We start from the raw sequence: 26,076 nt of genomic DNA on the forward strand, positions 1-26,076 counted from the left end.
AGGTAAGGGTATCAAGGGATATGGATGGAAAGCAGGTAAGTGGAGTTAAGATGCGATCAACCATGATCTTATTGAATGGCAAACCAGTCTCAAGGGGCAGAATGGGCTACTCCTATTCCTATGTAGGTCCATGGACCCACTGCACAAAACTACCATCAATTTAGCATTAAATTAACTGTTGGAATGGAGGTGTATGAGGAATGGTGCAGTAAGAGGTGTTTCTATGGAGCTGAAATATATACTTTGACCAGGGTAGCTGGAGCTTAATACAGTATCTGATACTTGCTCTAACACTAATGAGTTAAAAGGCACACCAGGGCATGAAATTGCTTTTACATTAGAAGAACTAGCATTATTTTATATTATTGTGTGATGCTGGTGGAGTGGTACTCAAGTCAAAAAAACTGAAAGCAGCACTATTATTTTGTTTCTTTTATTTTATTTTCTCTCAGGATGTGGGTTGATGCTGGCAGTCACATTCATTGTTCACCAGCTGCAGAGTGGCTTGCTAGGCCACTTCAGAAGGTGATCAGAGTCAATGATGCACTGTGGGACTGAAGCTATGTGAAGGCCAGACTGGGGTGGCAGATTCCTTTCCCTAGAGAGCATTAATCAACCAGTTAGGATTTTATGAATCTGGCTCCTTACACGATCATTTTTCTGTTACCAACCCATAAATTACCACATTTACTGAATTCAATTTCAGCTCACTATAGAGGAATTTAAACTCTGAATTGTACCATAAACAGTACACTATGGGACCCCAATATTTATATATTGACAGAAGCCCAACTGCTCGTGAAAGTTAGGCTCTGGAGCTAACTGATTCAGAGATCATCCCTTTATGTGCTCTGGATGGCAGGACTGCCTGTCATTGGCAGATCATCAATATAAAAATGCTATTAACTTACGATGAATTTCTGGAGCTTCAACAGTATCAAAAAAGTCATCCTCACGATCGATTTCAGAGTACTTCTTCAGTGAACGTTTGTGAGCAACAGCCAGCACCTCTTGCAGGATATCCATCTTCCTCAGAATGCGACAAAGGCTGTGAATCCTCATTGCTTCTTCATGCTTAATTATTGCTTTCTTTAAATGAGCCTTCCCTATGGAAATCAAGGGAGGGGGGGGAAAAAAGAGTTAGATAGAATAATAATCATTGAAGTGATTATTTAAACACTAATTCTGTAGATTAGTGATGCATTAGGTTCTAAATGGTCCTTTCACCTCACATACTCAAGTTTGAGTCCAACCTTGACTGATGGAATGAAAGTCTGTTCTATCTTCAAACCTTAGGGATCAAAAATGATGACATCAGCTTTGGGCAGTTTTGACCTGGTTGCTGGTACTCACAAATGCATCAGTAATTTGGTGCGAATTTTGCAATCTTGCTCAGTGAGGCTAGAAGTAGGATTGGTGTAGAAATTAAAAACAATTCACAAGCTGTTTCAGCACATAGGTTCATGTCACAATTGTAACCATGCTGAGCTCCCAATTTTCGCCATACCACTGTGGGGAGAGAAGGGTGAGAGGGAAATCAGTGTCACAATTAACACTGGGTCATTCTCAAGTGCTTTCTACCAACTGGTTCCAGAGGAGTGTTGCATTACAAGAGATCTGGAAGAAGGTAATATGTTGTTGATGACACTACTAGAGGATAGGATGTGCATGCGGTAGCATTATGTCTTAAATCAGTTTCTAAATGCTGTAGTGCCAAGCAAAATGTATTTTTTACTAATGACGTCATCATTATTCACTGGTTAAACAAAATAAAAAAACACAGAAAAAGGCAGGAATATGAAATAATAAGAATCTTCAAATAAAAATGTTTTGCTTTCCCTATTTTCCATAGTCTGGCCTTGGCAACAATATATCACTCACTCAGTTGGACAAACTGTAGAGTAAGGAATAAAAACAGAAAGTGCTGGAAATACTCAGCAGGTCTGGCAGCAGCTGTGGAGAGAGAAGCAGAGTTAACGTTTCAGGTCACATTTCTAACCTTTTCCAGTTCTATGTCACAGACCTGAAACATTAACTCTGCTTCTCTCTCCACAGATGCTGCCAGACCTGCTGAGTATTTCCAGCACTTTCTGTTTTGATTTCTGATTTCCAGCATCTGCAGTATTTTGCTTTTATTATGAGTAAGGAAACCTGAAACAAAAATAGAAAATAACTGAAATACATAGCAGTCAGCCAGCATCTGCAGAGAGAAAAGGATGAATTAACATTTCAGTTCTATACCCTTTCTCAGAAGTTCTGACCTACAGTGTATTTGTCATTTTTTTGGTTTTTATTTTGATAGCATTGTAATTTTGTTTTGACACACCAGATGGCATCGAATACTGTGGATGCTGGAAATTGGAAATTTAGCAACTTGTTCCAACACAATTTTGATAGCTTTCTCCCTCCAGAAATCAGAGGCTACAAAGCCTCCCTGTAAGAATCATTCTGACATTAAGTGGAACAATGGTCTTTTTTTCAATATCAAAACTATACTGCTCCACAGCTATAACATAAACATGAAACAATCTATTTTAAAATCACAAGTTAAGGAATTATGCAAAACTGTCAATCTTATTTGAAATATAAAAAAGTGCTTTCATTTACTTTGCCACTTCTATAAAAGTTATTTAAAAAGGTTATTTTTGTTTCCCCCCTATCCAAATGACTTCACTCTGTTCTGTTCCTCAAGAGACTGTCATGCAGTAGTGCTGCAAGATGCTTGCAGTACCCAAAGTAGGCATTCTTCACATGTGGACTGGAGAGCAGGTCAGTGGGATATTTGATCAGAGAGCATTTAGCCAAGCTCAATACATTTCTCAACCAATGGATGCATATACTTGGGCACCATTGAGGGAAAGTGATCATTGATAACTACAAGAAGGATCCAAAGCTGACCTTTATCTCCCTAGCCCAGGTCACTGAGTACAGTCTCCACTTCCTCGCCAACTGAGATTAACTAACTCAGCACAGACCATTGATCAAGATTAAATACTTCCATGTTTTTATTCCTTGGTTCCAGCAGAGGTTGAACATTAAACGAACACCAAAGACTATATAAAGAACAATGCCTGCTTCCACTCCAAGCCCAGCCCACTGCTGTTGAAACCTTTATCCATGCCTTTATCACCTCCAAACGTGAACATCCCAATCAATACGAACTGACCTCCCATCTGCTATCCACTAAGCTTCAGCTTATCCAAAACTTTGCCACCTATATCCTATTAGCAATCATCAATGATCTACATTAACTTCTAACACCTCCAATTTAAAATTTTCATTTTTGTGATTAAATCTCTTCATCTCTGTCCTTCCCCATCTCTGTAACCTCCTTCACCCTCCCATTCCCCCTCATAAACTTCCCCCGACTCCAGGCTTCAACCCCCCACAACTTTTGTTCTAATGATTTCCGGATTTCCTCCCTTTCAGACCCTTCAAGAAATCCATATCTTTGACTGGGCTTTTGATCATCCCTCCTAATATTTCTAAGCCTCTGAAGCACCAGGTGATGCTTTTCTACACTAAAAGCACTATTGAAGCTGTTGTAATCTAGACTGGAGTACTCCACAGCACAACTGAGGAAATACTCATGGAAGATGAGGTATTAAACTGAAATCCAATTTCCCTGTTAACAGTGATTCACAAAGACTCTAAAGACCCGTGGCACTATGTGAAAATCTCTCCTTGTGTCCTGGTCAACATACTTCCCTTACCATACCACCAAAAATAGGTCATTCATGCTGTTTGTGGGATGCTGCTAGTTAAGAACAAGTTCTTAATGCAGCTACAGAGTGGAGAATGTCAAGTCATGTTTATCTACAAAACAACACAGTCATGGCACTTCAAAAAGTAATTCATTATGTGTAAACAGATGAGACATTTTGACATGATTAGATTGTCTATAAACATATGGAATGATTACCACTTATTACTTCAGCAGAGAGCTTGACAATTATGTCTCATTTTAAATAGACTCAGCTTTCATAAGAACTAGGAGCAGGCAATTCAGCTCCTCGAGCCTGCTCCACCATTCAATACGATCATGGCTGATCTCATCTTGGCCTCAACTCCACTTTCCTGCACATTCTCCATAACCCTTCAACCCATTTCTAATTTAAAATCTGTCTATCTCCTCCTTAAATTTACCCAATGTCCCAGCATCCACCGCACTCTGGGGGAGTGAATTCCACAGATTCACGACCCTTTGAGAGAAGTAATTTCTCCTCATCTCTATTTTAAATCTGCTACACCTCATCCTAAAACTATGACCTCGCGTTCTCGATTGCCCCACAAGAGGAAACATCCTCTCTATGTCTATTTTGTCAATCCCCTTAGTCATCTTATATACCTCAATTAGATCACCTCTCATTCTTCTAAACTCCAGAGAGTAAAGGCCTAAGCTGCTCAATCTCTCTTCATGAGACAAGCCCCCCATCTCTGGTATTAATTTAATGAACCTCCTCTGAACTGCCTCTAATGCAACTACATCCTTTTTCAAGTAAGGGGACCAAAACTGTACGCAATACTCTAGGCGCGGTCTCACCAATGCCTTGTGCAGTTGCAGCAACACTTCCCTACTTTTATACTCTATTCCTTTAGCAATAAATGCCAAAATTCCATTTGCCTCCCTTATCACCTACTGTATCTGCAAACTAGTTTTCTGCGATTCATGCACGAGGACACTCAGATCCCTCTGCACCGAAGCACTCTGAAGTTTCTCTCCATTTAGATAATAATTTGCCTTTCTATTCTTCCGACTAAAATGGATATCCTCACACTTATCCACATTAAAATCCATCTGCCAAATTTTGGCCCATTTATCTAATCTATCCATATCCATTTGTAGATTTCTTATTTCTTCATTGCAACTTACTGTCCCACCTATTTTAGTGTCATGTGCAAATTTGGCTATGGTACCTTCCATCCCTGCATCTAAGTCATTTATATAAATTGTAAATAGTTGGGGCCCGAGGACCGAACCCTGTGGCACCCCACTAGTTACATCTCGCCAACCAGAAAAAGACCCATTTATCCTGACTCTCTGTTTTCTGTTGGTTAGCCAATCCTCTATCCAAGCTAATAAATTGCCCCTAACCCCATGTGATCTTACCTTGTGTATTAACCTTTTGTGAGGCACCTTATCAAATGCCTCTGGAAGTTCAGATAAACTACATCTACAGGATCCCCATTATCCACTTTGCTTGTTACAGCTTCGAAGAACTCTAGCAAATCAGTCAAACATGATTTACCCTTCATAAAACCACGCTGACTCTGATGGATTGCGTTTTGACTTTCTAAATGTCCTGTTATTACTTCCTTAATAATGGATTCTAACAATTTCCCAACAACAGATGTTAAACTAACTGGTCTATAGTTTCCTACGTTCTGCCTCCCTCCCTTTTTGAATAAGGGTGTTACATTTGCTTTTTTCCAATTCACTGGAACCTTTCCCGTATCCAGAGAATTTTGGAATATTATAACCAATGGATCCACTATCTCCACTGCCACTTCCTTTAAGACTCTAAGATGTAGGCCATCGGGCCCTGGGGACTTGTCTGCCTTCAATCCTAATAGTTTGCTCAGTATTTTTTCCCTAGTAATGATGATTGTTCTAAGTTCCTCCCTTTCTATAAGCTCTGCATTACCTGGTACTATTAGGATGGTATTAGTGTCCTCCACCATGAAAACTGAAGCAAAATACTGATTTAGTGCCTCTGCCATTTCTGTGTTCCCTTCTATTAAGTCCCCAGTCTCATCCTCCAATGGACCAACATTCACTTTAGCTACTCTCTTCCCTTTTATATAATTATAGAAGCTTTTGCTATCCGTTTTTATATTTTGCCCTAGTTTTCTTTCATAATTTACCTTTGCTCTTTTTATTACTTTTTTAGTAACCCTTCGTTGATCTTTAAAAGTTTCCCAATCTTCCAGCCTGCCACTGGCCTTTGCAATATGGTATGCCTTAGTTTTTGTCTTTATGTTATCCTTAACTTCCTTGTTTAGCCATGGATGTTTTTTCCCCCTCCTAGAATCTTTCTTCCTCTCTGGAAGATATTTTAGTTGGGATAAATTGAATATCTCCAAAAACATCTGCCGCTGCTCCTACTTTGTAGTCTTCCTGTCCAGTCCACTAGGACCAAATCTGTCCTCATACCTATATAATTACCTTTGTTTAACTCCAGAACGCTCGTATGGGACTCCAGCATCTCGCCCTCAAACTGAATTTGAAATTCTAGCATGCTATCATCACTTTTCCCTCGAGGATCCTTAACAATGAGATCATTTATTAATCCCACCTCATTACACAACACCAAATCTAGAATAGCCTGCTCCCTGGTTGGTTCCACAACATATTGCTCGAAAAAAACAATCTCTAATACATTCAATGAACTCTCCCTCGAGGCAACCCTTGCCAATTTGATTAATCCAGTCTATATGCATATTAAAATCACCCATGATTATTGCTGTACCTTTCTTACAAGCCCCCAGTATTTCCTGGTTTATACTGTGCCCCACCGCGGAACTACTGTTTGGGGACCTATAGATTACTCCCACCAGTGACTTCCTTCCCTTGCTATTTCTTATTTCTACGCCTTGATCTCCAGTGCCTATATCGTTTCTCACTACAGCACTGATCTCTTCCTTCACTAACAAAGCTACACCACCTCCTTTTCCCTCCTATCAATCCTTCCGAAATACTGAATACCCTTGGATATTCAATTCCCAAACCTGGTTTCCCTGCAACCATGTCTCAGCAATCACCACTAAATCATACCAATTTGTCTCCATTTGCGCTGATAACTCATTTATTTTATTCCAAATGCTTTGTGCATTTAGATACAAAGCCTTTAAGTTTGCTCTATTATTAAATTTCCCTACTCTTGTACGATTCCTTGGTGCAATATGATGTTCACACATTCTGTCCCTTCCTTTTATTTTCTGGTAACAATCAGCCTCACCACTAACCTGCAATCCTACCTTCTCCTTTAACTTCCTGTTTTTCCATGCAACTGAACCCTCCCCCCCACTATTTAGTTTAAAGCCCTATCTACAGCCCTAGTTATGCGATTCGCCAGGACTCTGGTCCCAGCATGATTCAGGTGGAGCCCGTCCTATCGGAACAGCTCCCTCCTTCCTCAGTACTGGTGCAATGTCCCACGAATTCAAACCCATTTCTCCCACACCAATCTTTGAGCCACACATTTACCTCTTTGATCTCATTGACCCTTTGCCAATTTGCTTGTGGCTCAGGTAGTAATCCGGAGATTATTACCATAGCTTATACCATAAGCATAAAAGTCCATAGCTTTACTAAATTAACTTAAAATAAACGACAACATTTCAGAGATACGGGTGTGGAAGGATTAACTATTTCCAACAAAATAGTGAAATATTTGTCTTACAAAATCCTTGCCATTGCATACCTAATTTGCGTCGCTCTTCCTTATCTTTCAGTACTGTGATTAATGAGGGACCCTCGGGCATCATAACATGAAGCTGTTGAAGAGCCTTTACTTGTTCATTTTCCTCGTCGTCAGGACCCACTGAAAAAAATGCAAAAACATTCCTTTTAACATGTCCTTTTCTCCTTCAAACTCTCTTTGCAACATGTACTTTCCAAAGATTTCCCTAGACATCCCTTACATGTTTTTGGCTTATTAATGCTGTACTAAGGCAGAACCAGGCAGCATGCAACCTCAGTATTGTGTTGGAGACTTAGCCAAGCTTTCAGCCTCACATCCAGTCCATCACCAAGGCTACCTTTTTCCAGCTTTGGAACATTACCCGCTACCTACCTCACCACTCCCACTGCTCAAATAATCATACTGCCTTCATTACCTCAAGGATTGATTTCTCCAACGTTCTCCTTGCCAGTCTTTCATCCCTTTTGTGCCTTCACAAGCTTCGGCTAATCCAGAAGTTTTCAGCCGAAGTCCTCTCTTGCACGAAACTCCACACTACCATTACATCCTTCTTCACCAAGCTCCACTGTCACCTGCTTCCCAGTAAATTGAATTTATACTTGTCAAAGCCGCATAAGGCCTCAGCTAACTTATTTTGGTGATCTTCTCCAGCCCTTACATCCCAGAGCACATCTGCTATTCCAAGGACTCTGAATTATAGCCCATTCCTCACTCCATCAGGTTAATCTTCTGTAAGAACATAAGTAGGGGGAGCAAGAGTAGGCCATCTGGCCCTTTGAGCCTGTTCTGCCATTCAATATGACAGTGGCTGATCTTCTACCTCAACTCCACCTCTCGCACTATTCCCATATCCCTTAATTCACTTGATATTCAAAAACTTATCGATCCCTGTCTTGAACATACTTAATGGCTGAACATCCACAGTCCTCTGGGGTAGAGAATTCCAAAGATCTTTAACCCTTTCAGCGAAGAAATTTCTTATCTCAGTCCTAAATGACTGATCCATTTTCTAACGTTATGCCTTTGTTTCTGGAATTCCCTTGCTATCATGCTCACCCTTGCTTTGAAAGGGCTCTTAAGAGAGTGAAGGCATGGTAAATGAGTGAGGCTTTAAAGGCTCTGTTATGTTCCTATACTTACCACCTCTTCGCTTTGTAAAGTACCCAAAGATATTCTATTATCTGAGGAATGCTACATAAATGTAAGTCTCTGTTATTATAGTTATTTTCTCAGGGTCCTGACAACACCAGTCTAAAATTAGCTGCCTGGTGGAACATGAAAGGGACTGGAATGACCAGCACTCCCATTGTGCTGGCTTTTCTTTGGGGGAAGGTTACACAAATGACTCAGCAAAAACACATTTGTGTTTTATTGAAATCAGCTGCTTGGAGATGCTTTAGAGAGGGCTACAGTCAGCTTTCTTTTTCTCTCCATCCTCTTGTGGTAGAAGGAGTTGGGGAGCTCTGTTTGTTGTCTTTGGTATTCAGCCCAAGAGTGAGGAACACAACACTCAATCAGTGCACAATACCAGCATGTACTAAATATTTAAAATACAACAGCTGAGAATTTTGACTGTTTCCCTCTAACCAACCACCTGCCTCACTAACCCCCATAATAGTTGCACACAATACCTAAATGTAAATTTAAGGATCATTTTCTAACTTGCATGGTGCTTGCATTAGGATAATAAACTAATTAATCAACATCTGAGGCACAAATATAGAAAACACTAATTTCTGCAGGTAAAATCAGAAGGTTGGGAATTTAGGTCAAATATCGTTAGCACATTGTACCTACAAAAGCAATCATGTTTCCTAATTTATTGGAAAATACTACAGTGACAATAAAATTATCCAAACATCGGGGCCCTGACAAAATTGCGCGTTTGGCTGTTTTGCTTGCCTGAATGAATAATGAGTAAATACCCTGCCCCTTCTTGCTTCATGTCTCAGATTTGTCCAAGCCTGCATTACTTTGTAGATGCCCCCTGTGACTTTACCCTCACTCCAATGCTGTTGCATCTCCCTTGTGGGAGAATCGCAAACTAGGGGTCACTGTTTAAAAATAAGGGGTCGCTCATTTAAGACAGAGATGAGAAGAAATTTTTTATCTCAAAGGGTCGTGAGTCTTTGGAATTTTCTTCCTCAAAAGGCAGTGGAAGCAGAGTCTTTGAATATTTTTAAGGCAGAGGTAGATAGATTCTTGATAAGCAAGCCTTGATAAGCAAGAAGGATAAGTTTCGGGAATCTTGGATAACGCGGGATATTGTGAGCCTCGTCAAAAAGAAAAAGGAAGCATTCGTAAGGGCTGGAAGGCGAGGAACAGATGAATCCCTTGAGGAATATAAAGACAGTAGGAAGGAACTTAAGCAAGGAGTCAGGAGGGCGAAAAGGGGTCATGAAAAGTCATTGGCAAACAGGATTAAGGAAAATCCCAAGACTTTTTACAGCATAGTGGGGAACGTCTTTGCTCGAGTCGCGCTGAACAGGCTCCAGAAGCTGGCCGAGCGCGTCTACCCTGAGGCACAGTGTGGCTTTCGTGCAGAGAGATCGACCGTTAACATGCTGTTCTCCCTTCGTCAGATACAGGAGAAATGCCGTGAACAACAGATGCCCCTCTACATTGCTTTCATTGATCTCACCAAAGCCTTTGACCTCATCAGCAGACGTGGTCTCTTCAGACGACTAGAAAAGATCGGATGCCCACCAAGGCTACTAAGTATCATCACCTCATTCCATGACAATATGAAAGGCACAATTCAACATGGTGGCTCCTCATCAGATCCCTTTCCTATCCTGAGTGGCGTGAAACAGGGCTGTGTTCTCGCACCCACACTTTTTGGGATTTTCTTCTCCCTGCTGCTTTCACATGCGTTCAAATCCTCTGAAGAAGGAATTTTCCTCCACACAAGATCAGGTGGCAGGTTGTTCAACCTTGCCCGTCTAAGAGCGAAATCCAAAGTACGCAAAGTCCTCATCAGGGAACTCCTCTTTGCTGACGATGCTGCTTTAACATCTCACACTGAAGAGTGCCTGCAGAGTCTCATCGACAGGTTTGCGGCTGCCTGCAATGAATTTGGCCTAACCATCAGCCTCAAGAAAACGAACATCATGGGGCAGGACGTCAGAAATGCTCCATCCATCAATATTGGCGACCACGCTCTGGAAGTGGTTCAAGAGCTCACCTACCTAGGCTCAACTATCACCAGTAACCTGTCTCGAGATGCAGAAATCAACAAGCACGTGGGTAAGGCTTCCACTGCTATGTCCAGACTGGCCAAGAGAGTGTGGGAAAATGGCGCACTGACACGGAACACAAAAGTCCGAGTGTATCAGGCCTGTGTCCTCAGTACCTTGCTCAATGGCAGCGAGGCTTGGACAACGTATGTCAGCCAAGAGTGACGTCTCAATTCATTCCATCTTCGCTGCCTCCAGAGAATACTTGGCATCAGGTGGCAGGACCGTATCTCCAACACAGAAGTCCTCGAGGCGGCCAACATCCCCAGCTTATACACACTACTGAGTCAGCGGCCCTTGAGAAGGCTTGGCCATGTGAGCCGCATGGAAGATGGCAGGATCTCCAAAGATACGTTGTACAGCGAGCTCGCCACTGGTATCAGACCCATCGGCCGTCCACGTCTCCGCTTTAAAGAAGTCTGCAAACGCGACATGAAATCCTGTGACATTGATCACAAGTCGTGGGAGTCAGTTGCCAGCATTCGCCAGAGCTGGCAGGCAGCCATAAAGACAGGGCTAAAATGTGGCGAGTCGAAGAGACTTAGCAGTTGGCAGGAAAAAAGACAGAGGCGCAAGGGGAGAGCCAACTGTGCAACAGCCCCGACAAACAAATTTCTCTGCAGCACCTGTGGAAGAGCCTGTCACTCTAGAATTGGCCTTCATCGCCACTCCAGGCGCTGCTTCACAAACCACTGATCACCTCCAGGCGCGTATCCATTGTCTCTCGAGATAAGGAGGCCCAAAAGAATAAAGATCAAGAGGGTAACTAGGGAAAGGGCTGGCCCACTCAAGGATAGAGAAAGGAATCTGTGTGGAGCCAGAGGAAATGGGCGAGTTACTAAATGAGTACTTTGCATCAGTATTCACCAAAGAGAAGGACTTGGTGGATGATGAGCCTCGGGAAGGGAGTGTAGATAGTCTCAGTCATCTCATTATCAAAAAGGAGGAGGTGTTGGGTGTCTTGCAAAGCATTAAGGTAGATAATTCCCCAGGGCCTGATGGGATCTACCCCAGAATACTGAGGGAGGCAAGGGAAGAAATTGCTGGGGCCTTGACAGAAATCTTTGCATCCTCATTGGCTACAGGTGAGGTCCCAGAGGACTGGAGAATAACCATTGTTGCTCCTTTGTTTAAGAAGGGTAGCAAGGATAATCCAGGAAATTATAGGCCGGTGAGCCTTACGTCAGTGGTAGGGAAATTATTAGAGAGGATTCTTCGGGACAGGATCTACTCCCATTTGGAAACAAACAAACCTATTAGCGAGAGGCAGCATGGTTTTGTGAAGGGGAGGTCGTGTCTTTCTAATTTGATTGAGTTTTTTGAGGAAGTGACGAAGATGATTGATGAAGGAAGAGCAGTGGATGTCATCTATATGGACTTCAGTAAAGCCTTTGACAAGGTCCCTCATGGCAGACTGGTATAAAAGGTGAAGTCACACGGGATCAGAGGTGAGCTGGCAAGATGGGTACAGAACTGGCTCTGTCATAGAAGACGGAGGGTAGCAGTGGAGGGGTGCTTTTCTGAATGGAGGGATGTGACTAGTGGTGTTCCGCAGGGATCAGTGCTGGGACCTTTGCTCTTTGTAGTATATATAAATGATTTGGAGGAAAATGTAGCTGTTCTGATTAGTAAGTTTGCGGACGACACAAAGGTTGGAGGAGTTGCGGATAGTGATGAGGATTGTCAGAGGATACAGCAGGATATAGATCGGTTGGAGACTTGGGCGGAGAAATGGCAGATGGAGTTTAATCCGGACAAATGTGAGGTAATGCATTTGGAAGGTCTAATGCAGGTGGGAAGTATACAGTAAATGGCAGAACCCTTAGGAGTATTGACAGGCAGAGAGATCTGGGCGTACAGGTCCACAGGTCACTGAAAGTGGCAATGCAGGTGGATAAGGTAGTCAAGAAGGCATACGGCATGCTTGCCTTCATCGGTCGGGGCATAGGGTATAAAAATTGGCAAGTCATGCTGCAGCTGTACAGAACTTTAGTTAGGCCACACTTAGAATTCTTTCTTTCTTTCTTTTCTTAGAATATTGCGTGCAATTCTGGTCGCCACACTACCAGAAGGACGTGGAGGCTTTGCAGAAAGTACAGAAGAGGTTTACCAGGATGTTGCCTCGTCTGAAGGGCATTAGCTATGAGGAGAGGTTGGATAAACTCGGATTGTTTTCACTGGAACGACGGAGGTGGAGGGGTGACATGATAGAGGTTTACAAAGTTATGAGTGGCATGGACAGAGTGGATAGTCAGAAGCTTTTTCCCAGGGTGGAAGAGTCAGTTACTAGGGGACATAGGTTTAAGGTGAGAGGGGCAAAGTTTAGAGGGGATGTGCGAGGCAAGTTCTTTTACACAGAGGGTGGTGAGTGCCTGGAACTTGCTGCCGGGGGAGGTGGTGGAAGCAGGTACGATAGCGACGTTTAAGAGGCATCTTGACAAATACATGAATAGGATGGGAATAGAGGGATACAGTCCACGGAAGTGCAGTTGGTTTTAGTTTAGGCAGGCATCAAGATCGGCGCAGGCTTGGAGGGCCGAATGGCCTGTTCCTGTGCTGTACTGTTCTTTGTTCAAGCGGGTGGAAGGTTATCGGGGGTAGGTGGAAATGTGGAGTGATCAGTTCAGCCATGAACTTACTGAATGGCGGAGCAGGCTCAAGGGGCCGAGTGGCCTACTCCTGCTCCTAATTTGTATGTTCATATCTGCATCAAGTAAGTGTGTGGTATGGATAATTATTATTATTTGGAATCTAATATTTGCGTGCACTTCCTGCCAACTTTTATAATAAAACCTTCCTTTGTAAATTTGTTGTTATCGCACCCCCAAGTACAGGTGCTGCACATAGGTAGTTTCCGTTATCAATGTGAACATAGCAATTTACAATTCGAATTATTCCTTTAACCCCACTTCATCTGATGACTTTATTCAGCCTCGTGTCCCTGTTTCGATGCCAATGGAGATTGACTCGTATTAAAATATTTCCCCTTAATCTCATTAAAAATGATATGTACTCATCAATCACCGAACAACTGTATCAGATTTTGTCACGATACTTACTTGTATGGTCGCACAGTGCAACTGCTGCAAAATAGTGAGAAACTGCTTTGAAATACTCGGATTTGACCTGAACCATGGTTGTCCAAGAGAATGGAACGTAGTCTTTCACTGGGGCTTGCGTCATTGTCTGATAGACCAAGGAGTACACGTCTGCCACCTACACAGTAGTAAAATAATGATTCACAACAGCAAAGTTAACTCTATCTTACTGGAATTACAGTGATTGCACAAATCATCCTGCCTCTATCAAGTGATAAAGTGGTCCCTGCCTGTAGATTTCCCCAAAATGTGCACTCAGTGAGGAATTATAATGTCAGTGGAAGTTGTCCAATCAAGATTCTGAGCAAAGGCTAAACATAGGCAAATCTCCCCCACCTGATCTAAACTGTTCTCAAATGTCTTCTAGTGACATCAGAAAGTAATATTGCCAAGTTCACTCAACTCAGTCAATATACTCCAACTGACTTCAGCACCTTGTGCTTAGCAGAGGAGAATTTTTAAAAAAGCAGCCAAGGTTTCTGTTCCTGATTGTTTTGCTACTGGAAAGTGCATGTGCGTGTAAGAGCAAGATCAGGTCTGAAGGTAATTCCCTCTGCTTTCAAATAGCCTTTCCAAACTCACAGGTCTTCTGGATGGTTGCCACTAGCCACAATGGACCTGCATATCGGGAGCTGAGAGCACCAGTGTAGCAAAAAACAATCTAAAAAGTTAATGATTTCATGTACACACTAGACAGATTACCTACCAAATACATTTTTTTAAACAAAAAAAAGAATTCCAATCGCATTGACACCGTTTGAAAAGAGGTACCTTTGAGCCCCATCCTTGGATCAGGTATATAGGCTCCAACATTTATAGCGGGTGAATTGGTGTTAACATGATTGCCCAATATGTACGGTAAAATCCAAAAATGTAGTAATCAGCATATTTTCAAAAATCATTAAGTCTCCACCTAGCAACTGCCTCCCTTAATTGTTAACAGTTGCATGCAGAATCGCACTTTAACAATGTGTGAACAGCTGATTGAAACTTCAGGTAAATCAGGTTTTCACAATCAGTAGAGACCTTTGAAACGGGAAGCACAGGGTAATTACTTATTGAACTGCCTGAAATAGTCAGTGTGTTTAATAGGTTACATCAGTGCCTTTGTAATTGACTCCTATGGTAATAGCCAATTTCCAATACAAGCGTAGATAGTGTAAATGGTAGGAATGCATCTATCCAAGGAACTATTATTTTACATCTTTTACCCTTGCAGCTTCCTGTGCACTCTGTAGCTGCATTAAGAACTCATCCTTAACTCCCGCCACCATCACGTTTTCAAAGACGCATTCTTGCACTTGTGCGATCATCAGACGCACCAGCATGTTGAGGGACGGCGTGCTCATGTCAAGGCTTGGTGCGTTGGAGAAGTTTTCTTTCAAATAATTCAATGCACCTGGTGAGGTTGAACAGGATATATTTGCACTATAATTACAGAATACAGCAAAATTTTTGTGTAACATAAGCAATGTTTAGAATACATGATAGGTGGCCCTTGGAGGAAAAAGATATATAAACCTGCATTGATACATTATTCATCATGTCCCAGTTTGCTTCACATCCAATGAATTACTTTGTAAGCGGATTCACTGTTATGTAGGCAAGTGAGGTGCTCATTTACTCACAAGGTCCAACAACCAACAAATGAGGTGAACAACCAGTTAAACTGTATTTTCTTTGGTGGTGCTGATCCAGATCAGCAGAATTCCTTCCTCTTAACCATGGAACTACATGAATTTTTAGTAAAGTAGGTGGTTATTTGGCAAGCAAGTGCCAACTCTTTGCTAGCTCCCAAGCCTTCCTTTGCTTTAAGTGTGTATCCACTTTTCCCTTAAAAGATGTGATGGTCTCTGTCAAAGCATGCCATGCTCCAAAAACTCTTTGCGTACAGGAGCCAAGCAGTTAAGCAACTGGAAATTATGTTTGTGCTCTTTGTAGGCAACCAAGTGATTTTTCCAAGGCTAAAAATGATTGAAAAGAGCCTCTCCAAATTGTGTCGAGAGATCTTTAATATTTACCTAAACAGACTGATTGTGCCCTAGTTTAACTACTCACCCAAAAGACAGCACCTTGGACAATTCAGCACTGCACTGAAGTGTCAGTCCGGATTATGTGCTCATTATGTCCTGAAGTGCAGTTTGAATCCACAACCTTTTTGACTTGGCTTCAACTGAATCAAGCTGAGACACTTTATAAATTTGTCTATTTTTTTCCACTCCTTTTCAGTCGGCTCTAATTCTTGCTGTTCAGTGGGTGCCTTCAGACCCCATAATTTAACCTGGAAGATAGCATCAGTAGGCCCAACTGATCCTGGAAACCATCGATCTGCATAAAGAGAACTGACTGAAGCCAATTCTAAAAGAGGCAATTTGGAGGGAAAAGCCGTAGTAAATTCTGTTCATGGCTGACTGACACAACAGTTATCAGCATAACAAAAACAAGAAATGCTGGATTCACTCAGCAGGTCTGGCAGCATCTGTGGAAAGAGAAGCAGAGTTAACGTTTCGAGTCAGTGACCCTGTGAAGGGTCACTGACTCGAAACGTTAACTCTGCTTCTCTTTCCACAGATGCTGCCAGACCTGCTGAGTGAATCCAGCATTTCTTGTTTTTGTTTCAGATTTCCAGCATCCGCAGTATTTTGCTTTTAGTTATCAGCATAAGTTATTGAACAACTATTAGAAGTAGGAATCCTCTCTGATTTTCCTTCTCTCTGGCTCAGGTATGATGGGGAAAATTACAGCACGAAACTGCTATTCTGGCTGAGATCAGTTAACTCCAAAACGAAAAAGGCTTTCATTTATATAGTACCTTACATGACCACTGAATGTCTCAAAGAGCTTTATAGCCAATGAAGCACTTTTTGAAGTGTAGTCATTGTTGAAAAGTAGCAAACGTGGCAGCCAATTTGTGCACAGCAAGCTCTCACACATAGAAAATGACCAAATAATCAGTTTTTGTGATGTTGATTGAGGGCTAAATATTGACCAGGACACCGGGGATATCTCCACTGCTGTTATTTGAAATGGTGCCACGGGATCTTATATGTCCACTTGAGGGGGCAGAGGGGGCCTCAATTTAATGTCGCAACCGAAAGGCAGCAGCTCTGACAGTGCAGCACTTCCTCAGTACTGCACTGGAGTATCAGCATTGATTTTGCGCTCAAGTCCTGCCACAGAACTTGAACCCAGAAGCTTCTCACTCAGACTGTCACTCGTGTAATCGCATTCCAGCCAGTCACTACATAAGAGAACATAGATAAAAATAGGTTTTCCCTTTCCCTTAATGATTATTAGACCTCCTCAAAAGTTCATGTAAAGTTTGCTGACAAGTTTTGAAGATATTAAAATTATTTATTTTTGAATTTCCTGTTAGATAACGGTGCTTGCGATGGCAGTGCAAAATCCAGATCAAATTAGCCATAGTAGGCACTGTTAGCAAATAGTTAGTGGAAAGAAACAAAAACAAACAAAAGCAACTTGTAATAGAACTCTTGGTGGCAAAGTCACACCTTCTATAATGCAAAATAGATGCCATATGCAGGGATTCTTTTGTCCAACATGTCTATACCTTGAGATCTGAGATATGGAAAAGCCGCGTGACTTGAACCATTACAGCAATGGAAAAGTGAGAAAATAAATTGACAAAATAGTATATCTATGGATCCAAGCTTACAACTGAGCTACAATAACTGCATTAAATCCAGATCTCTAATCCACTGAACCTGCAAAGGTCTTTCTAAGCAATTTCTTTGGTTAGCCCCAAAGAATATGATATATTGTTCCTAAAATTACATTGTAATAGCTGGTCTTAGAACAACATTGGGGTCAAATTTCCCTCTGTGTGGTCTTCAAGCAGGAAGCCAAGGCTCAGCACAGCAGCTCCAGGCAGAAAGAGTACCCTGGAGAATCACACTGGCTCCTGGCCACTGCAATATCAGGGAGCCCAGCTAGCCTCCAAGTGGAAGAAAGGAGGTCCGTGGGAAGGGAATGCAGGACTCCCTACCTTGACTGTCATGCTGTCACTTTTATTAAGTGGAAGTAGAGTACTAACAGCTGAAGCTGATGATAAATCAATTCCATATTAAAGTTCATGATTTTATTTGATCACACTTGTTCATGATTTTCCCTTAGGTCACAATGGTAGGTGACCTGTTTCCAGGCCTTGAACTTTTGTTCCTCACTTGGATCCTAGTGGAGGCAACTCCATCTAACATTTTCGTTCTGGGAGAGCTATCCCATAGACTAGTTAAGCAACAGCCTGACCTAGCCATACACACAGAATCATACTTTACAGACAACGTGCCAGACACCACCATCACCGTCCGCGGGCATGTCCTGTCCCACCAACAGGATAGACCCACCAGAGGTGGCAGCACGGTGGTATACAGTCAGGAGGGAGTTGCCCTGGGTGTCCTCAACATTGACTCTGGACCCCATGAAGTCTCATGGTATCAGGTCAAACATAAACATGGAAACCTCCTTCTAATTACTACCTACCGTCCTCCCTCAGCTGGTGAATCAGTACTCCTCCATGTTGAACACCACTTGGAAGAAGCACCGAGGGTGGCAAGGGCACAAGATGTATTCTGGGTGGGGTCTTCCATGTCCACCACCATGAGTGGCTCAGTAGCAGCACTACTGACTGCTAGCCGAGTACTAAAGGACTTAGCTGCTAGACTGAGTCTGTGGCACGTGGTGAGGGAGCCAACAAGAGGGAAAACATACTTGATCTTGTCCTCACCAATCTACCTGTCGCAGATTCATCTGCCCATGACAGTACTGGTAGGAGTGACCACCGCACAGTCCTGCTGGAGATGAAGTCCCATCTTCACATTCAGGATAGCCACCATCGTGCTGTGTGGCACCACCACAATGCTAAATGGGATAGATTTTGAACAGATCTAGCAACTCAAAACTGGGCATCTATGAGATGCTGTGGACCGTCAGCAGTAGCAGAATTGTACTCAACCACAATCTGTAACCTCATGGCACGACATATCCCTCACTCTACCACTGCCAATCGAGCCAGGGGATCAACCCTGGTTCAAAGAAGAGTGCAAAAGGGCATGCCAGGAGCAGCACCAGACATACCTAAAAATGATGCGTCAACCTGGTGAAGCTACAACACAGGACCACATGCATGCCAAACTGCAGAATCCCTTGTGCTGCTTGAATGCACAGAGTGTGAAGAAGGGAGTTTGGTGAGCGACTAGGGCTAATCTCTCTCTGAAGTCTAGCTGTTCTTCCCATTTAGCATATAACTAAAATTACTTTTTAAGTTAAGAAACAAGTTAAGTTTCTTCCAGTTTTAAATAGGGAGATACAAGGTCTCAGTAGCTGTAGCTAGTTAATTAGGCAGCTAGCTTAAACTGGTTTCTGAGCTCTAGCAAAGCTGACTCATCATTTTCTCCAGAGTGTATAAATTCAGGGGTACTGAGTACTGCTTGAGTGCAGAGGGTGAAGTAGGGAGTTTAGTGCGTGAGGGAGTTCGGTGAAGAGGGGAACTATAAATTAATTAAGAAAAATAAATTTAATTTAATTAACAGAATGAAGGCAGCAGGACAGGTGATGTGTCATGGCTGCAGTAAGTGGGAGCTCCCAATGCCATGGCAACCAGATCTGTAGTAAGTGTCTGCGGCTTGAGGAGCTGCGACTCAGAGTAGATTAATGACAAGCCGAACTGCAGACATTGTGATGCATGAGGGAGGGGCAATGTTACCTGGACACTTTGTCCCGGAAGGCACTCACACCCCTTTGGATAGGGTTGTCTGATTTGTCAGTGGTCAAGGACAGGAGGGTGTCACTACGAGTCAGGGAGCTAAGGGGATCGTGAAGGTGGGAGTGGAGCAGCCTCAGCCCTTGTAATTGAGCAACAAGTTCAGGGTCTTGTAGCTTCTACAGGCAAGACTGATGTCTGTAGTGTGGACGAGCAGACTGACCATGGCACCATGGTACAGAAGCCATTTGGGGTGTGGGGGGGGAGGGGAGTTAAAAGGAATGATGTGGTAGTAGGGGATAATATAGTCAGGGGGATAGACATTGTTCTCTGCAGCTGAGAGCAAGAGTCCATAAGGCTGTGGCACCTGTCCGGTGCCAGGGTTTGAGACATCTGCTCAGGGCTGGACAGGAACCTGCAGGGGGAGGGGAAGGATCCAGTGGTCATGGATCCAGTGGTCATGGTCCAAGTAGGTACCAACTACATAGATAGGACTTGTTGAGCCAGCACGTAGAAAGTCCTACAAGAGAAGGGGCGGTACTGGACCTAATCCTAAGGAATTAAGCCGGACAAGTGGTAGAAGTGTCAGTGGGGGAGCATTTCAGGGAAAGTGACCATAACTCTGTAAGATTTAAGGTAAGATTTATGAAAAAGGACAAAGATGGACTGGAAATAAAGGTACTGAATTGGGGGAAGGCCTATTTCAATATGATAAAACAGGAACTGGCCAAAGTGGACTGGGAGCAGCTACTTGTAGGAAAGTCTACATCAGACCAGTGGGAGTCATTCAAAAAGGAAATAATGAGAGTTCAGGGCCAACATGTTCCTGTAAAGATGAAGAGTAGGACCAACAAGAACCCTGGATGTCAAGGGATACAAAGGATTGGATCAGGAAAAAAAAAGGAGGCTTATGGCAGATTCGGAGCGCTGAAAACAGCGGAGATCCTAGAGGAGGATAGCACGTGTGGGGTGGGGGGGGGGGGCTACTTAAAAAAAATTAGGGGAGCGAAGAGGGGGGCATGAAAAAACACTGGTGGGCTAGACAAAGGAAAATCCCAAGGCATTTTATGAGTATATTAAGGGCAAGAGGATAACCAGGGAAAGAGTAGGGCCCATGAGGGACCAAAGTGGCAATGTGTGTGTGGAGCCGGAGGACATAGGTGAGGTTTTACATGATTACTTTTCATCTGTGTTCGCTATGGAGAAGGATGACGTAGGTGTAGAGATCAGGGAGGGGGACGGTGATATACTTGAACAAATTAGCATTGAAAGGGAGGAAGCATTAGCGGTTTTAGCAGGCTTACAAGTGGATAAATCCTCAGGCCCAGTTGAGATGTATCCCAGGCTGTTGTGAGGCAAGGGAGGAGATAGCAGGGGCTCTGATACAAATTTTCAAATCCTCTCTGGCCACAGGAGAGGTGCCAGAGGACAGCGAATGTGGTACCATTATTCTGGTCTTTCTGGATATTCAGTCTCAGCTTTGGTTTCCTTGTAGCCATGTCTCTGTCATGACTATCAGGTCATACATATGACTTTCTATTTGAGCTGACAATTCATCTGTTTTATTGTGAATACTGTGGGCATTCAGAGACCGAGTCTTTAATTCATTTTTTTTTCACTGATTTTGTAAACTCTGGCCCTACCTGCTGGCACACTTTTAAGTTTGTAATCACTGTCCCTTCCTCCCTTATTCTGATCATCATTACCTTTATTGCTACCTTGATCTATTGCCTTGTCATTTCCCTTTACTCAATCTTCCCCCTCGAATTAGATTAACCGTCTCTCTACTTCCCGAGTTATATGACTATGCAGAACACTGGTCCCAGCACAGTTTGGGTGAAGTCCATCCCAATGGTACAAATTCCACTTCCCCCAGTACTGGTGCCAGTGCCCCACGAACTAGAACCCACTTCTCCCACACCATTCTTTGAGCCATGCATTCATCTCTCTAATCTTATTTACACAATGCCAATTTTCACGTTGATCAGGTAATAATCCAGAGATTATTACCTTTGAGGTTCTGCTTTTGAATTTAGTGCCTAACTCCTCATACTCCCTATCCAGAACCTCTTTTCTACTCTTTATACAGCACAGAAACAGGCCCTTCGGCCCATCGTGACCATGCCAGCCATCAAGCACCTATCTATTCTAATCCCATTTTCCAGCACTTGGCCTGTCGCCTTGTATGCTGTAGCTTTTCACGTGCTAAATACTTCTTAAATGTTGTGAGGGTTCCTGCCTCTACCACCCGTTCAGGCAGTGCGTTCCAGCTTCCAACCATCCTCTGGGTGAAAAAAAGTTTTCCTTAAATCCCCTTTAAACCACCTGCCCCTTACCTTAAATCTATGCCCCCTGGTTATTGACATCTCCGTTAGAGCTGAATATCCAATGGTACGTGACATTCGTGAAGGACAGAAAGCTGAGAAAAGGTGGTAGGGTAGCTCTGTTAATTAAAGAGGGCATTAGTACTGTAGTGAGACATGACCTTAGTTCTAAAGATCAAGAGGTAGAATCAGTTTGGGAACTAAGAAACAGGAAGGGACAGAAAACATTGGTTGGAATTGTTTATAGCCACCAAACAGCAGAGGTAATGTAAATCACAGTATACAATCAGGAAATTAGAGGTGCAAGTAACAAGGGTAATACAGTAATCATGGGAATTTCAATCTACATATAGACTGGGTAAACTTTATCGGTACTAATGTTGTGGAGGGTCAATTCTTGGAATGCATGCGAGATGACTTTCTCGAGCAGTACGCTGAGGAACCAACTAGGGAACAGGCCATTTTAGATCCAGTACTGTGCAGTGAAAAAGGGCTAATTAGTAGTCTTGTTGTAAAGGAGCCTTTAGGAAAGAGTGACCTTAATGTGAGAGAATTTTGCATTCAGTTTGAAAGTGATGTGGTTCAATCAAAAACTAGGGTCTTAAATCAAAGCAAAGGAAACTGTGAAGGTATGAGGGACAAACTGACGGTAGACAGGCAACAGCTAACATTTAAATAATTAATACATAGTTTACAACAAAAATACATTCCTTTAATGCACAAAAATCCAGCAAGGAAAGGGTTCCAACTGTAGCTAACAAAAGAAATCAAGGATTATATTAGAGCAAAGGAAGAGGTGTATAAAGTTGCCAAAAAAGAAATGATAAGCCTGAGGATTGGGAACATTTCAGAATTCTGTAAAGGTGGACCAAGAAAAAACTTAAGAAAAGGAAAATAGAATGAGAGTAAACTAGCGAGAAACATAAAAACAGACTGTAAAAGCTTCTATAGGTATGCAAAAAGGAAAAGACTAGTAAAGACAAATGTGGGCCCATTACAAGCGGAGTCAGGAGAATTCTAGTGGGGAAATAAGGAAATGGCGGAGAAACTAAATAAATATTTTGTGTCTATCTTCACAGAGGAAAAGACTAAAAATCTCCCAGAAATAATGGAGAATCAAGAGACGAATGTAAATGGGAACTGCAAGATATTAATATTAGTAAAAATATAGTACTAGGGAAATGAATGTGACTTCAAGTAGATCAATCCCCTGGACCTGATGAAAGAGGTGGCTGGAGAGATAGTAGATGCATTGGTGGTCATCTTTCAAAATTCTATAGACTCTGGAATGGTCCCTGCAGATTGGAAGGTGGCAAATGTAACCCCATTATTTAAGAAAGGAGGGAGAGAGAAAACGGGGAACTACAGACCTGTTAGGCTAACATCAGTCATAGGGAAAATGCTCGAATCTATAATAAAGGATGTGATAACAGGACACTTAGAAAATAATGGTAGGATTAGGCAGAGTCAACATGGATTTATGAAAGTGAAATCATGTTTAACAAATCTGTTGGAGTTTTTTGAGGATGAATCTAGCAGAATAGATAAGGGGGAACCAGTGGATATGGTATATTTAGATTTTCAGAAAGCTTTTGATAAGGTCCCACACAAGAGGTTAGTAAACAAAATTAGAGCACATGAGTTTGGGGGGGGGGAATATACTGGCATGGATTGAGAACTGGTTACCAGAGAGAAAACAGAGAGTAGGAATAAAAGGGTCATTTTAGGATTGGCAAGCTGTGACTAGTGGGGTACCACAAAGATCAGTGCTTGGGTCCCAGCTATTCACATTTTACATCAATGATTTGGATTTGGGGATTAAATGTAATATTGCCAAGTTTGCAGATGACACAAAACTAGGTGGAAGTGTGAGTTGTGAAGAGGATGCTGGCACTGGAGAGGGTGCAGAGGAGGTTCACTAGGTTGATTCGGGAGTTGAGGGGGTTGGCTTATGAGGAGACACTGAGTAGATTGGGATTATATTCATTGGAGTTCAGAAGAATGAGGGGGGGATCTTATAGAAACATATAAAATCATGAAGGGAATAGATAAGATACAAGTAGAGAGGATGTTTCCACTGGCAGGTGAAGCTAGGACAAGAGGGCATAGCCTCAAGATTAGAGGGAGCAGATTTAGGACTGAATTAAGAAGGAACTTCTTCACCCAGAGGGTTGTTAATCTATGGAATTCCTTGCCCAGTGAAGTAGTTGACGCTTCTTCAGTAAACGTCTTTAAAGCTAAGGTAGATATCTTTTTGAACAATAAAGGAATTAAGGGATACGGTGGGAGCGTGGGTAAGTGGATCTGAGTCCACGAAAAGATCAGCCATGATCTTATTGAATGGCGGAGCAGTCTCGAGGGGCCGGACGGCCTACTCCTGCTGCTAGTTCTTATGATCTTATGAAGGGGATTTGGAGAGGCTAAGCGAGTGGGCAAAAATTTGGCAGATGGAATACAATGTGCAGAAATGTGAGGTTATCCATTTTGGTAGGAAAAACAGAAATACAGAGTATTTCTTAAATGGTGAGAGGCTAGGAAGTGTTGAATTTCAAAGGGTCTTGGGTGTCCTTGTTCATGAGTCACTGAAAGCTAACATGCAGGTAAGCAATTAAGAAGGCAAATGGTATGTTGGCCTTCTTTACAAGAGGATTTGAGTATAGGAGTAAAGATGTCTTACTGCAGTTATATAGAACCTTGATGAGACTACAACTGGAGTATCGTGTGCAGTTTTAGTCTCCTTACATAAGCCAAGATATTCTTGCTATAGAGGGAATGCAGCGAAGGTTCACCAAACTAATTCCTGGGATGGAGGGATTGCCCTATTGTCACAATGGTTTCCATTTTTTGTTAAAACTTGAGAATCTATATTTTTAAAAACCGAAAAGGATTTCATGGACATTGAATCATCTGGAGATTGCTGAACTTTGTGGATGCTTTTTTAAAAAAGGTCAACAAAAGGTTGACCAGTAAACAAGCATTGGAAAGCACATAATTTCAAGTAAACATAGCAGGGGATTGTGTTATGACAAGTGAGGATTTATGATTATCACAGGACTTTCCTGGAAAGTTGGTTTCATTTTGAAATGGTAAAAGCCAGCTGTTTTTTGGACTAAAAGAGGTGGTTGGAGTTTGTTTATGGACTTGCCTGGAGATCAGAAGAAAATTCAGACCACTGTTACCTCTCTTTGAAGAATCCTTGCTCTTGAAAAGCAAATCCTGTATGAAGTTGTACTGTTGCCTCCTGTATTTTGAAGAAACCCTAAATGTTTGCAGAAACCTTGCATCGAATGAGAACACTGAACTTTTCTGCTGCACACCTGATGGAAGACCTATGTGAAGCCTTCTGTAGTTGCATTTCTTTGAACACCTACCCAAAACAGACTGTTCATCAACATCGCCCGGAAAGATTCTTAGTGGCAGCCACCTATTTGCCTTTGGGACACCTCGCTAAAACAAAGGACTTCCATATTCACTACTCAGTCTCAGTTTTATTTTAATTCCTTCTTTTTCTTGGTAACAGCTATAAACAAAAATTATTTTTTTTCTCCCGGTTAACCAGTTATTTATGTCAGTGTGTATATGAGGGCTAGGATAAAAAAAAAGGGGCTTTAATATTTCAATTCGTGTATATATTTACTTCATTATTGGTTAAGACTTGGTTTATAACAAACAGATAATTTTGTTGTTTTATAAAAGAAACCTGGTTGGTGTGCTTTATTCTGGGGACAAATAAGAGTATCTAAAGGACTGTTTCAGTAAGTGAGAAAATTTATTGATATGTTGTGACCTGTGGAGAAATGGGGCTGAATTAACAGTGCACTCCTCCCGCCTCGGTCCTAACACTATGAGGAAATAGACTGAGCCTTTATTCTCTGGTGTTTAGAAGAAGGAGAGGTGATCTCATTCAAACATACAAAATTATTACAGGGCTCAACAGGGTTGATGCAGGAAGGATGTTTCCCCTGGCTGGGGAGTCCAGATCCAGGGGACGCAGTCTCAGAATAAGGGCAGGCCATTAAGGACTGAGATGAGGAGGAATTTCTTCACTCAGAGGATGGTGAATCTTTGGAATTCTCTGTCCAGAGGGCTGTGGAGGCTCAGTCATTGAGTATGTTCAAGAGAGAGATCGACAGATATCTAGATATTAAAAACATCAAGAGTTATGGGGATAGTGCAGGAAAATGGTGTTGAAGTAGATGATCCGCCATGATCTCAGTAAATTGCAGAGCAGGCTCGAAGGGCTGAATGGCCGACTCCTGCTCCTATTTCTTATGT

General features: G+C 42.4%; 1 protein-coding gene across 4 annotated transcripts in view; it reads right to left on the bottom strand.

The window, feature by feature from the left end:
* The window catches only part of rhpn1 (rhophilin, Rho GTPase binding protein 1), a 120,441-nt gene that overhangs the window by 22,234 nt on the left and 72,131 nt on the right, over positions 1-26,076 (bottom strand). For 3 of the 4 annotated variants that reach the window (XM_068031417.1, XM_068031416.1, XM_068031415.1), the window contains exons 8-11: positions 14,970-15,157; positions 13,720-13,876; positions 7,425-7,544; positions 912-1,106 (exon numbers count right to left, since the gene is read on the bottom strand). In XM_068031417.1, the coding sequence (XP_067887518.1) occupies positions 912-1,106; positions 7,425-7,544; positions 13,720-13,876; positions 14,970-15,157 (660 nt within the window). The remainder of the gene's footprint in view (positions 1-911; positions 1,107-7,424; positions 7,545-13,719; positions 13,877-14,969; positions 15,158-26,076) is intronic. The other variant, XM_068031418.1, reaches the window with a different exon arrangement.

Source organism: Heterodontus francisci, chromosome 5 (genome assembly GCF_036365525.1).
Source record: "Heterodontus francisci isolate sHetFra1 chromosome 5, sHetFra1.hap1, whole genome shotgun sequence".
Taxonomy (NCBI): domain Eukaryota; kingdom Metazoa; phylum Chordata; class Chondrichthyes; order Heterodontiformes; family Heterodontidae; genus Heterodontus; species Heterodontus francisci.